The sequence below is a fragment of the Channa argus genome, chromosome 2, assembly GCF_033026475.1.
Source record: "Channa argus isolate prfri chromosome 2, Channa argus male v1.0, whole genome shotgun sequence".
Taxonomy (NCBI): Eukaryota; Metazoa; Chordata; class Actinopteri; order Anabantiformes; family Channidae; genus Channa; species Channa argus.
In genome coordinates this window covers 13,501,241-13,516,475 of record NC_090198.1, presented here as the reverse complement: position 1 = coordinate 13,516,475, position 15,235 = coordinate 13,501,241, and the positions used below count along the sequence as shown (strand labels likewise).

General features: G+C 39.4%; 1 protein-coding gene across 11 annotated transcripts in view; it reads left to right on the top strand.

Moving 5' to 3' along the window:
• lrp4 (low density lipoprotein receptor-related protein 4) overlaps positions 1-15,235 on the top strand; it is a 91,757-nt gene that overhangs the window by 53,582 nt on the left and 22,940 nt on the right. For 10 of the 11 annotated variants that reach the window (XM_067495603.1, XM_067495597.1, XM_067495596.1 and 7 more), the window contains 4 exons: positions 6,691-6,807; positions 10,461-10,574; positions 11,547-11,663; positions 12,330-12,458. In XM_067495603.1, coding sequence (XP_067351704.1) covers positions 6,691-6,807; positions 10,461-10,574; positions 11,547-11,663; positions 12,330-12,458 — 477 coding nt within the window. Of the gene's footprint in view, positions 1-6,690; positions 6,808-7,147; positions 7,964-10,460; positions 10,575-11,546; positions 11,664-12,329; positions 12,459-15,235 lie in introns of those variants that run through there. The other variant, XM_067495602.1, reaches the window with a different exon arrangement.

The window sequence follows — 15,235 nt, the reverse complement described above, 5'->3', positions numbered from 1 at the left end:
CTTGAACCCTTGTCAGATTGTCCTATTATTTAAATTCAAAGCTTTTCTTACACACAGTTTTTTTTTATTGTTTTTTTTAATAAAATTTATTTCGTTTTCTTTCTCCAAGGACAATCACTTTGACTCGCAGCAAAATATGTTCACAAGTGCTACACAAATGATCAATTTTATTAAATCTATTTTGGCACCTCAGCCAGGCCATAATATCCACTTGTGTGAAAAAGCAATTGTGACCTCAAGAAATAAATGCAATGACTTTAATTTTAATGTTCCCACGAACCTCTTCTCTGGTTGCACCATCAGGACAAACTTCATTTGCAATTTGAGTGCATTTGCAGAGGATATTTCACAAATTTCTCCTCTAGGCTCTTGCCTCTCTGCCCCTTTTGAAACAATTTCCTTTTTGTTCATCTTTTTGGAGCAGGTTTTATTTTCATTTTATTCCGAATCAGACCTGCAAAACTACTTATTCTCTGCCAGTAAATACTGAAATATAATGTGCAAAGAGATTAAAAACCTACTCTATGTGGGTGGCCTAGGACGTGCATAGTAACATTAGAGACATTACAATTTAATTCAGCCAGTGGCAGACAATCATAATAGTCCTATAATCTCACGATTAAACCACATTATAACATTTCCTGTCATTTAGCCTCTTAAGACATAAATATGTGTTTTGACTAGATGACAGCTTTCCCGAGTTAGTCACTGGTGACAGGCATTCAGTAAAAGTTTGTCATGGCAACAAGTAAATGTTTCTGCATTAATAGAATTAAAAATGTCTTTGAGTGGTGTCATTACAAACCATACACTCATAGTTCATAGGATGCACATACAGTATTGTATCTCTTTGATGTATTCATAGTTACTGATCTGCACTACAGTTTGTAGATATAGTTGGTAGTTCAAGATACTAAGTTATGTCAGCACGTATACTACCCAGCAGTGGACAGCGAATACTTTGGTTTTAATCCTTAAGCATGTTTTGCAGCTTATATTTTTGTACTTTGGGAAGATTTTAGGTGCAGAGCTTTTACTTGTAATAAGGTATTTTACATCGCACTGTTGCTTTTTTCCATAGTCCAGGTAATAAGGTGATAAAGATTGAGAAGCCACAAAAAGCCAGTAAACCTTAACAAGTATGTGATGGGTTTATGAATGCAGCGTGCTGTTGGAAGGAGGGCTGTCTACTGCAGGGGTGGAGGAGGATGGAGAAAGCCCATCACACAGGCCGCTGCCAGACACACTGCCAAGAAAAACTACTGGCAGCACCACTCAGCTCAGACGAACTGAAATATGTGCTGGCTACCGACCAGAGCTGCCTAGAATCAGATAAGTCGCCTCCGTCGAGATGGCCCATGAGGGGAAATAAAGAGTGGAGAAGGAGAGACTGAGATGGATGAGAGAGACAGAGGGGATTCGTTTGTGCTGGACAGGCAGGACAAAGGAGATACTTTAAAGTCAGAACATAAAAATAATGATGAAAATACTTTGGACAATTCAGTCTTTTTAGTCATCTGGAGATTTAAGTTTGGTTTTAATAAAGAATGAGCATCTCTGTCAAACACTCGCAACAGCTTTCAAAAGATTTTAGGAGAAAACAAACACAGACCAGACATTGAATTTAAAATGCGGCTGTGCAGAAAGTCTACATGTTTGTCGAGTGTTATTAATTTAAGCAGTACGCGCAAACATTTAACAGTATAAAACAATGAAGTCAGGATAGAACATTAGCTAATTACATTACTTTGATCTTAAATTTCTGCTTGGTACCTTCAAATATCAAATGTAGGAATGTCCTAACACCACTTTTTCCCAGACCGAGTACAATTACTTGTATTTATGTACTTTGTGCCTCTAGTATGATATGCTGGACAGTAAAATCCTCCACAGTCCACTCTACAGTTGAGCTGATGACGTCTAAATACTGTAGTAGTGAGGACAAACCTGAAGGCTAACTAACACTGGACAATTTACACTTGAACGGTTTTCCAAAATAACTTTGTAAAACAAAGCGAAATTCAGGTAAAGTTCTACTGATTGTGGATCTCCTTCTCTTGTCACCGGTATCTGAGAAGTTTTCCAATTCACAGTGCAAGAACACAAGGAAAGTGTCAGACCTGATCCTTGTATCGGTATATGGACATCACTACTGACAAAGAAGAAAACCCCTTATAATTGAAAGGAATAGAATCAAAGAAGAATCCTAAGAAGAAAAAACAAAACAAAACAAAAAAAACACCACGTGAACAAATTCCTCATTGACATTCAGTTTATCAGGACTGTGGCAGACATGGTTTTACTTTATTCTGTAATTTGGTAAACCTTTGCTTTGTGACTGAATGTTGTTTAAGCTTTAACAATAAAGTGGATGTAGTAGCTTTGTTTTCCCTGGCACTGATTTCTGGGTGCTCTGCTGGTATGCAGATATGATATGCTGCATATGATATGCTGGTATGACTCCCCAGGAAGATGATGTAGATATCCTTTTTGGGATCGTCAATCTATGCTGTTTCATAAACAATATAATTTAGCTTTATATTAAAGGCATTTATTTAGCCTGTAGGGGGGAAAAAGAAACACATAGTGCAGAGAAAGTTCTAATGCAGTCAGTAGATGCACAAATTAGTTGAGAGGAGCAGGAACACGACTTATTAAGTTTCAAAGGTATAAAATAAATGAACAAGCTGCCAAAACATATTCGCAAAAATTATGTCTTGAGAAAGACATTGTCGAATGGCCCTTCGAATGACTGTGCCCTTTTTTTTCCACATCCAAGTTGTTCATACATTGTGCTACAGCCCTTCTTATGCAGGAGATAATTTTATTTGTGAGAAATGTTTTTTTTTCCATCAGTGGCACCAGCATCAAGGTGCTTCAAGCTCAGCCATGCAGGTGTGTGTTTGACATCAACAAACTATTAAAAACATGACAAATATGCAGTCGGAATAATAAAAATGGACACAGAGCTACCGATCACGTTTATTAATAAATGTTCTTGTGATTAACCAACCTGTTTTGGACCGAAAGAGAGAGCTTTTATTAAAGCTCCTCGCATGAAAGTCTGTAAGTCTGTTCTCATTAGACTTACAGACTCCTGTCACCCTCTGGAATCCACATTTTTTTTCATTCAAAACCAGTGTCCACCCTCTCTCTTTTTCTCTCCCATCTCTCCATCCTCCTGTCCACTAAACTGGTGTAAGAAGCAGTGTTTAAGCAGATATATTGGTCCCATTAGAGCTACTTGATTCAGCTGCTCTGCAGTTAAGGAGCGGCCATCAACTCTGTTCAAGGCTACTTGAAGACACACACATACATCTTCATCAACAAATTGAGTACCGGTGCCAGCTTATGCAAGTCAGTCATGCCCACTCTTGCTTTCAGATGCAGCTGGATTTTCAGTTATTTTTAAAAGCAGAATATACCACCATACACATGCACACACAAAAATACAATACATTTTTCATGTATTGGGTTTGTTAACAGCAGAAATTATGTCAGTTTATGAGTATGTGGGAACAAAAATTTCTAAAAGAAATTTAAAACTATGTATTTTCTCACTTGTCAAAGCTACTTAGCCCTGTTGATGCAGTTTTGGATATTTGTTTGTGAGACTCTAAGCCCATTATAGTGGAGGGAAATAGATGTTAGATTGTGGTGCTTACAGCACTGAAACTTTTTATGGAATAAAACTCAAACCTCCAGATGATCCAGACTTTATTATTCCTCCCACTCACACATATGCTCTGGTCAAGGCAGAGCACCTATGTCAGGATGGGTAAGCTGGCAAATCTACTGAGAGCATTTCTTTCAAGGTAAAATGAAGCTGTGCTTTTTCACACCTAAACAGGTCAGTTCACCTCCAGAGTACTGTCATCTTTACTAGATTTACAGAGGGACCCCATGATTGACATAAGAGATGACTGCACATATATATGCAGACATCAGGCTACAAATCTCTAAAAAGTAAAAAAGTAGGTAAACTTCACTCAGTCTTTACTGTGTGATAATAGTGTGTGTGTGTGTGTGTGTGTGTGTTACATGTTAACACATGTAATATACACACTCAACAGGACTGAGGAGGATAAATGGTGAATGTTCTGTGAAAATATTTTTAAAATTATATCAGAGAAAGACTGCATGTTTGTGTTTTTTAATTTGTTTTTACTTTTTTCTACTTGAAAATTTCAGCCTGGGTTGTAAACGAACACTCAAAGAGTAGTAAGGTCTTAGCTATTGTTAAGCACATTTCTAAAACAAGGTGAAAGATATAAGGCACACTTGAATCAGTTACTGCTGTCATGTGAATGTGGTCAGGAGAAGGTGATGATATTATTTAATGGAGAACCACAGGGGCAGAAAGTGGACCATGTGTTGTGGATCTGTTGTCAGCAGCTTGTGAAGCATACCCACCAATGAAGGTTTAATTTTGTCAGCTTTCTTAATTTTTTCACGATTGGGGAAAATATCTATATCATTAATTTTACTGACAAATTTAGCAAATTCAGCACACAGAATGTTTATGATGGAAAAACATTCTGGGAAATGTAGAAATGAAGCAGAGAGAAGGAAAGTAGGCATACAGGCATTTACTCCATTATGAACTGATTCCTGGAAAGCAACAAACGGCACGTGGTGGATGAAGTTAAGTTCAGAAAGGAGTGTGTGTGTGTGTGTGTGTGTGTGTGTGTGTGTGTGTGTGTGTGTGTGTGTGTCAGCCTCAGAGGAATGTGGGAACAGCAGCAAGAACAGCAGCGCTGAGCTGAGCAGAATCTCTGTGATAAGAGAGATCAAAGCGCCCAGAGACCTCATCAACCTTCCCAGCATTGCGCCCTGCTGATCCACCTGATACCAAGAGCAGGCCCCACCTACTTTGTGTATGTTTGTGTGTGAGAGAGGAGGGTATTTATTTGCATACATTCTGCATCTCTCCAAGTTTGTGGTCCTAAATAATTCTGCACTGCGGACAAGTGTTTATTTAGCCTGTGCAGCAATGTTTTCTTTTGCCTGTGTGAGTGTGAGCATGTTGGTGCTGCACTCTCTTCCTCTTCAGATCAGCAGAATTATTTATTGAAATAAGAGGTGTTGAGAAGCAGCATTTTTCTCCCTAAGTAAACAACAAAAGTGATGGTTTGATTTGGATAGTTGTTTGCAGAATTGCATTATATACTACACCACCAGAGTTCATCACAACGTGAAGAGAAAAAGAGATTCCATTAAGACAGACATTGGGCAAGCGGGAGTGTTACTTCTGTTTCCTTGCGTCTTACTGAATAATGTAATATTCTTGCAGCGGTATGTGGGTCAGTGGGGCTTTACTTCCCCTAGAGACCAGCACCACACACACACACACACACACACACACACACACACACACTTATTTAATTCACTCACAGAGCCCTGTCCTGTCTGTCTGTCTGCCTTGGTGGTTAACATGCTACGTGTCGTCATACATTTTTCATGTCGGTGCCGCTTGGTCAATATTTTATATCTAGTATCGACAGATGGGTGAAAGTCCGATGTAAGGAGTTACTGCTCCCACTCTTCCTTTTCCTCCCCTCTCCCCCCTCTGTCTATGCCTCTCTGTCCCATAATTAAATTAGCTCTGTCTGGGGATGACAAAGGGCCAGTCATTCAGGCTCTGCTTAGATAGCGGGTTGCTGCATTTAGAGCGGATATGAAGTTAAGGAGGAATGTGCTAGGCTGAGCTGAGCTCAGTGCCACTCTCTGGGTCTCAGGCTAGAAAAAGGTGCAAGAGAGAACGATATGCGGGTCCAGAACTCCATGTCATTTAAATCTGACAAGTTCCATTGCTGCAGCTAAACAAGGGTGATGAAATCTTCCAAATCTTCATCAATGTATTGTGTTGATCACATCTGATTTAGTTTGTTTCCTCTTGGTATATTTTATTTTAGGGCTGGGTTTACTATTGAATATTTTTTTTAACAATTGATTTATTTAATTTTTTGTGTCCAAAAATATTTGAAAAATACTCCCATCTTCTCAGAACTTCTCAAGTTGACATATTGACATAGTTTGTTTTGTCCAAAAAACAGTCCAAAACCCACAGAAAACCTGACACTTCCCGTACTTACTGAACCGCAGCGTGTACGCTGAAGAATGCTGAACAGAGTGCTCGGGAACTCCAGAGCTCGCCAGATTTGTTCATATAGCAGAGTCAGACAGTGGACCCAGTCATTGTTAGTCTGTTAACCTGTTGGCCTATGGATATTACAACTGATTCCTGCTGCCTGCCAAATCTGGGGAGACTTAATTCTGAGATATTTTCTCTTACCTGAGGTGTTTTTACATATAAAGCAATATTACCACAATTTAAGTAGTTGCAATAATGTTGAGCAATACAAACTTATTACGTTAAACTGATTTGACAAAAACACGATCTCAAATTTTCCAGAAAGAAACATTTAATCACAACAAATGCATTAATATATGCATACTGCCTTAGGAATGTTGTAGAATCTTTCTGACTTTGTATTAAATAAGGCTACATTTTAACAGCTTTTTAAGGAGAGAGGATTTACTGAATATGTGTTAAAGCTCAAAGAGGTCTGGGCCTAAAATAAAATGTTAAACACCAGTGTTGTCTTTCCTCTTCTGCTCTCAGCTTCACGGTTTGTTTGTTTGTTTTTCCTGCTGACATATTTGTTGTCTCTCCTTGTCTGTTTGCAGTGCTCCCCACCTGCTCGCCACTGGACTTCCACTGTGACAATGGCAAATGTATCCGTCGCTCCTGGGTGTGTGACGGAGACAATGATTGTGAGGACGACTCAGATGAACAGGACTGTCGTGAGTACACTTCTGTCTTGTCAACACAAACACACGAACATTAAGTGGCATTTATATGCTATGTCTCGCACACTAAAAAGACGTTCTAGATCTGCTCCATAGAGGTGTTTTCTTTAGTCTGAGGAATTCACCTGGCTATCACAGTCAAAACCACAGGGCACAAGGCAGTCTCTGACCTTTGCTCTCAGTCCTAGCCTACACACACACACACACACACACACACACACACCTACACACACACACACACACACACACACACACACACACACACACACACACACACACACACACACACACACACACCTATCAATATTATACAGTATAACACAATATCATCCAGGAAACCTCATGTTTGGACATTTACCAGGATCTTCATCCACCAAAAGTCAAAAATACCAAACATGTATCACATAAGCGGGGTTTTGTTGTTGGACTTGAAACAGAGTAGTGAGTTTGATCATGTGTCATTATGAACTAAAATGTGTATTGGGAATGCTCTGAGTGGTTCACCAAATCTTTAACCTGCGGGTAAAAAACAGTGGAGCTGCGTCCACTGAATCCCAATATTAATTTTGTGTTATCTCCTGGACCATTTCTACAATCTGCCTTTCTTTACCCAACATTGGTACTGATGTTAACTATAAGTAGCCTTTCAAAGACTACTTTACAATAACATTTGTATTGTTATTATATTATATGTCACTTATCTTTACGATGATTGTTTTCCATAATCCCTCTTTTATATGCACTTAGACCTCATGTAGTTTGTGTGTATAACAGTTCAAGGTTAAATTTTTCTTTTCTAAGTGATTTCTTATCTGTCTATCATTCAGTAATTTCTGCTGTGTTGACCCACATATTGTGTCCTCAGCCAGACACGGAATCACCTCTGATGGGGGGTCTGTCTGCTGCGAGCCAGATATGAATTTTTTATCTTCATGCTCAGTATATTTTCCTCCCTCTCCTGTTCCCCAAACTACTTATTATTTCATGCTCTCTCTTCATTTTTTTTCACCCTGGTTCATTTTTCACCTCCCAATATATTGTGTTTCTATGCGGTGGTTTTATTCTATTATTTAGAGATGGGGAGAAAATCCTCCACGCTTGGCTGGAACCAAAGCAGTTGTCAAGATTTCAGACAAACGCTGAACCTGAGGTGTGTCTCAGAGTGGATGTGTGTTCAATCATAAGATATTTGAAGTTGTAAAGGCATAATTTCACCACGCAGACATGCAGACAGCCCGGTAATGACCTCCAGCGTCCTTTGCCCTTTGACGTTTGGCTGCTGTGTGAATGATGAGCGCGTTGAGGTCTTGTTGACCTCTGACCTCCCTTTGTTTACCTCGCTGATGGGAGGGTAGGGAGAGCATAGGAGGGAAAGTAGGGAGAGATTCCTTTTTTTTTTCAAGTTGAACAAAAGATTAAATTAGTGTATTTGTTGAGGATGCAGGTAAAATTACATTTTCATTTGGGCCTGTCATTGTGCTGTCGGGCTTTTATTTCTTATTTCTTTGTTAGTTGGGAGGAGGGCATTCTGGTTGAGGGAAGGTCAGTGGGGGTGAGGTCAGCTGAGGTTAGCTGAGGTTTAGCAGTTAAAGTAGAACTGATAAATCTGACAGAGTGATATATTCGATAATATTTGCTTATCACTCTTCCTTTTCTCAGATTATACTAAGAAGAAATTGTAATATAGAAACTGTATACAAATGTTTGATGTGATTTATAAACTGTGCAGAAACAGAACAGAAAACAGAAAATTGTAAGTTGAAGTTTGAGATTTGTCATAAAATATTACTGGATTCACCCAGTAGGATATTATGTAAATCTGTTTTTATAAAATACATTGATTACTCAGTTTGTTTACATTTGATCAAAATTTTTAAAAGTTTTGTAGGTTTTGTCGTTGTTATTTTTATTTCTTTCTATTTTGTCCAATGACCTTGGTCAAACCATGACCAAAATTCCTTCTAGGTGTTGTCATGGGGATGCAGAGAAATCCACACAGAGCTCTTGAATACATGGACATAAACACAGTCAGACTCAGGAGGCCCATGTCATGTCATTTATCTCAAAAGTGGAGTGTGTTGCCTGGGCTCATGCTGCCGTGCTGCAACACACCAGAGAAAACATGAAAAATCTCACTGAAGTAAAGAGAAGCTTCATCTTCTTCTCTGTTTGTCCCTTTATTCTCTGGGCATCCTTCTGTTTCTGTCTCTCCTTATCTCTCTTTGTTTGTCTCAGCTGTCCAATACTCACACAACGCAGTGATAAATTATAGATTACCTCCTGCCAGGAGCCATCCATCATTAGCTCTCCTTGACGAAGCTGTTTACTCGGCCCGGGGCTTTAACATCGATTGTGGTGGTAACTGTAGAAGGTTGTGTTTAGAAAATCCATTCTTTTGTCAATAGAAATATGATTAAAGATGCAAGGTGGATGAGTTGTTTGGATAAATGAACAGGTTTAAAGCTGAAAGACTGTCAGTTTCACAGTGGTGAAACCGGAAGGGTTGCATACGGTCTAAATGCACCGTCAGGGCTGTTGGTATGAATGATAATTGTGTCTTTTATCTACAGTCTCAAGGTTAACTGTGTGATGAAACATTACCTAACCTACAGCTGTCACTACAATTTAGACCCAAAACAAGCTGCTCAATGTCAGGTTTAGTGGGTTGAACCAATCCTGAGTTCAGACAGGTTTAAGGTCATACATTAAGGAAACCTGTGTTTGATATTATATTCATTACTGGGCATTTACTGAAAGCTAAAAATATTGTGGACTGAAACAAGGAAAGAAACGAAGTGTTGTACCGTTGTATGTTTTTATTTAGCAGGTTTTATTGTCAGTTATAGTCATAATTTGTCTTAATGTACCAGAATCAACTAATGTGAGGACATCTAACTCAAGTAAACATTTACATTTTTGCATGGAGAATATTTACATTTCTAATATGTTCCACCGAGTCTTATATTTAGTTAAAGAGCCATTTTGTGTGGGTTTACGGATTGAATGGTTGCATTGTGTTTAAGCTCAGGAGAGGTGAGGGTTATGATTAAATTGCAGCTTGATATTTCTTTGAGTGTAATTTTGATCATAAAAGTACTACTGGCAGTCACTGTAACCAACATTATCCCAAGCTGACCACTGCCACTGTGCTCCCTGAAGGGTGACTCATCATCTTTTTCATCTTTTGCATTGGTTTCATTCCTTTATCTTATTCATCTTAGTAAAGTGCTATATAAATGTAGTCATTGTTGTAGTAAATATTTTCACTGTGATCAGTTGGTAACTGACAACTACACAGACTCAGTGTCTGCCTTCCTACTCACTGTGTTGCAGTAGCTGTCGATCGTATGTCTCTTTTGCTGAGATTGAACCACAGGAGTCTTTGAGCTCTAGACCTTCAGCCTCAGGAGAGCCGAGCTTGTTTACGGAGAGAGGAAAAAAATCCCAGTTTCTTCTTCTCAGCTCTATGTTTTGAGCCTGATATAAAAAGCCACGCTTTCCCTGATGTCAGTGCAGTTTTAGGTTTAATGTCAGTAGAGCTCAGGGACAGGTTCCTCTTATCATATTTCTATACAGTACCTGCTCTTTGCTTTTGTTGTGTCCTTGTTATTTGTCCTCTGAAATATCTTTCTTGTTTTATTATACAGCTCCCAGGGAGTGTGAGGAGGATGAGTTTCACTGCCAGAATGGCTACTGTATTCGCAGCCTCTGGCACTGCGACGGTGACAATGACTGTGGGGACAACAGTGATGAGCAGTGTGGTGGGTATAAAGACATGAACTACTAGTGCATAAATGGCCTATAAATAATACACCTGTATTTTCATCTATATCACAATACACAATACATAACTCGATATTTTGGAATCTTTTGTAAAGAATGCCATAAATGCTCTATTTAATCCCTTAATGCACACAATCACACCAATATGTCGACCGAATAGTCTCTGCAGGAAGTTGGTATCAGCTCTTGAAAGAAAATAAATAATATCTTAGACCTACATGCTGTAGCCTGGTTCTCGGCTGAACAGAACGAAACCTGACAGTTGAGTCTACAGTCTTTACTTCTGCACACACCTCTTTAACAGCCTTACCATAGGTTTCAGTTGGTAAAAGTAGAAAAGTAGACGGGTTTTGAGGAAAAACATGGCACTTGTTTCTGCTTACCTTCCTTAGGTTACCTTCTCCATCTAGCACGCTGACATTATCTCCCCCTTCTATCTCCTCCTGCCTTTAGTCACTGTGAAATATAAAACACCTCAGTTTTAACAATCCAGCTGTGTATTGGCCAGTACTGTTACTTAAATGTGTGGTGTTGACTTCAAACTTATTATAACTTACTACCTATATACCTAGAGTTCTAATGTATTGTGTCTGTCCTCTGAGCTCTTTACTTAGGGGATCCCTGTTAGCTTAGCCTGAAGTGTGCGTTTGTTTTAAATCGCTTATAACATGAGTGGGAGATGGATTGATAGTGGTACCATGGTAACAGGATAGGTCCTGATGTGGGGCTGTGATATTTCAAAAATTAGCGCTCCTAGAACGTGTAGAGCATACAAAGAGCAGGGGATTGCGAGAGGGAGAAAAGCGAAACACACAAGTCATATGCTGGCTGCCTAGTGACAATTTGAACTTGATACTCAGGATACTACATCCCAGGGAGGACAAGCCGTTATGCATTGAGTACATTAGTATGCAAGCACATATTTATTTATACTGTCTTTTCCATGGCAGACATGCGTAAATGTTCGGATAAGGAGTTCCGTTGCACAGATGGCAGCTGTATCGCTGAGCACTGGTACTGTGACGGAGACACGGACTGTAAGGATGGCTCCGATGAAGAAAATTGCCGTAAGTAATAAGAAAAAGGCAGAGTGCTTCTTATGTTAAATCATGAAAACATTAGTTTAACTTTATGGTCTGGAGAGCTAAGACTTTCAAAGTTGATAAGTGTATTTTTTTTTTTTGTAGCAGTCAAGAGACTGAGAGGTTTTTGAAAAGGGTATTTTTAAGACAGCAACTGTTCCATAAAGACTTCAAACAGGAAACTTATCTGTGTAGCAGCAGAACGGCTAGATGAAAAGGGGAGCCATTACTCATAGCAATGGTTTGTCCTCAATTCAAGTGTAATTAAATTCAAAGTCAGACTAAAACTCAAAAATTCAAGTGATTCTAAATAACTAAAATAACTTTCCACATCTTAGCAGTTTGTCATTTGAGAAATTCCAACAGGACAAACTCTATATAGAAACTCTCCTATAGAAAATAAAGTTCAGACTCCACAGGTTGCAGTATCAGGATTCAAAATTGTGTCTGCAATAAGGGGTTACTGGTTACTGACCAGCTGCCTCTTAACTGACATCAGACTGTCAATAATGTAAACAAGTAAGAGCTAAGCATTTGTAGTTTTTGGACAAAGTCAGCAGAAAGCAGTTGAGATTTTACAAAGCCTTAGAAGGGCAACTGCTGCAACATTGCCATCTGCTTACAAGTCTGTTTGTGTGTGTCTGTGTGCAGCCGCTGATGTGATGACAGCCACCTGCAGTGTGGAGGAGTTCCAGTGTGCATATGGACGCTGTATCCTGGACATCTACCACTGTGATGGAGACGATGACTGTGGCGACTGGTCGGACGAGTCAGACTGCTGTAAGATCACCACTTACACAAATGCACTATATAAAAGGGAAAATGCTTTTCCCTTTTATATAGTACTTTTACGTCCATTAATCCAGTTGTCATGTATTTTAGCCTTAAACATATACATCACAAAACCCTAAAACGCATCAAACTTAATCCTAAATGCGAGCTCAATCTTTACACAAATCTGGGTAAAATTACATTGTTTCACTGAAAGGTCCTCACTTGGAAGTCCAGGGCTAAAACAGAACATGTTACACTGCAGTGAGTGACCCGGCCTGTCTGCTAGCGTAAAGCTCCCAGTGAGCTGCTGTTATCTGTTCACACAAACACACACCTTAAGATCCATGGCAGCGCTGCTGGCTCTCACTAAACAGCATCTTGAGCAGGAGATGAAGATAAAGCTCCTCTGAGAGATCAGTCCTCTGCTCCACTGTTAGATAAGAGTTAAGTCTCTTTTCTGCCTTTGGCAGATTTCTCTCTCTCTCTCTCTTTCTCTCTCTCTCTCTCTCTCTCTCTCTCTCTCTCTCTCTCTCTCATCCCTTCTTCTCTGCTTCACTCTTTCGCTCCATATATCCCACTGGCGTCATTCCACATGTGTCCCAAAACCGTGAGTCACCCTTACGTTCTAAAGCTTGGTTCAACCAGTTCAGTTGGAAAGTGAAGGTATATTTTAGGCTTTTTTTTATTTTATTTTTGTTTTCATCATCGATTGACCTATGAATATTTTGGGATTTGTTGATTCATTTGATTTGCTGATTTTCTTCGTGTTATGTCAGGAAATATTTAAGAAATGCTACTCACAAGTTCTGTGAGCCTAAGTTCACATCCTTAGTTTTGGTATGGTCAATGAACTTTGCCACTTTACAGTGATTGAAACCTGAGATAAGAGGCCGATCTTCAAACTTGAAGAGTTTTGCTTTGAAACTGACTTTACTCTTTTATTCATAAATGTTTATAGTGTACTGGGATACTAAAGTGAACTAAAATTAAATGTACTTTGTGTCAAGCATGTTAGTGTGAATTTCATGTCTTGACCTTCCACTAATGGCAGGTTGAGCACAGGAACAGCCGCTGTTTGCAGGGCACTGCTTAGCAGCATCTGTCAAAAGCTGAAATCACTCAGCCTGTTAGATGTTTCCTGTCACTGCATCTCTCACACACACAGGCTCACTCCCTCACGGAGATTGAAGCCATGTTCCAGATTAACACAGACTATCACGTTTCACTCTCCTCAACCTGGAGATGCTGCCTGCTGCTGACATGTCTCTCAGCATCTCCCTCCTTGTGCTCTTGTCTCTGATTGATGTCATGTATATTTCATTAGTTTATTGTGTATAATCCCTGTAATGTATTTTTCTGCAGTGCAATTAGCACAGATATGAAGTTTTGTATTGACCTATTTGTAAGGTCACATCAGCTTCTCTTTCTCACGCATCTTTCTCATTCATCTGTCTCATGCCTTTCCATGTCCTTTTTTTTTTTTTTTTTTTTTTAAATTGCTACCTCACTCCTGAAGTCTTAAACATATTTATTTAGAAAATTAAGCTTGCGTCTAAACTTAAAAAAGTACTTGAAAGGGAGTGAGCTAAATGATTTGCAAAATGGTTAAATGATACAGATTTTAAAGAAACCATAACATATGATCCTGTTTTTTCTCACATCAGCTGGTTAATTTATTTAACCAAAACTGGTTTCATTCATTTCATTAAGTGAAAAGTTATAGACACACACACACACACACACACACATACATACATACATACATACATACATACATACATACATACATACATACATACATACATATACACAGCAGACATTCCTCAGAGGCCCATCCTCAGACAGCATTCCTTGGCATAGGCTCTCCAGACACATGAAGGGCGCTTTGTTGGAGGTGTATGTGCATGTGTGTGTGTGTGTGTGTGTGTGTGTGTGTTTGTCTCTGTTTCTCTCCCTCTCTTACTACCTTCCTCTCGTGTGAATGACACACACACGCACACACCATGTTCTTTTATCTAATCACCTATGGAGGTGAGTGTAGTATCACTGCTCACAAGCAGTAACAAGGCATGCAGGTGTGTGTGTGTTTGAGAGAGGTAGAAAGATGAAGGGTGCATGAATCATTTAAGCGCGTATGTGGGCGTCAGTGTAATCATCGACATCCTACGCAGATTCTTGTGGCCCATAAGTCTCGGTCTCTGTGGGAGAGCCACCTGCTGTGTTGATCATCTCTCTTATTCGGTCTCTTCTCTTGCCCAGCTGATAAGCCTGCAAAAGGAAGCTCGAAGCACTGAAACACTTTTTTTTTTTTTGGTCCTTCTTTTCCTGCATTCCCTCACTTGTCATTTCATTCCTCCCTTATTTCAACGCCCACTTCAGCTTCAATGGGAGCTGGTTTGTGTTTTCAGGAGGAAACATGTCAAAGAAACACACACACACAGATGCACGTTTTGGATTTAGGATGCTTATGTCTGATTCAGCTTTAATCTTCTCGTCAACCTCCACCCTCATCTGCTGCTAGTGTGGGCTTCACTTTGATCCGATCCAATGTAGAGATGTGGTGGGAGGTTTTAAAGGTGGCAGGGCTATGATCTCTAGACAGGGATGATCACAAGGCAGGTAAAATAAACACCTCCAATTTTCAATTGAAATAATCGAAACGGAAAAAAACAGCATGTGCTCACATTTGAGGAGCTAATTATATGGAGATTTGTTTGATTAATAAGTCAAGAATTACACCTGTAATTGTCAGTGGATGTCGAGCATCTGCTGGGAAATAGGAC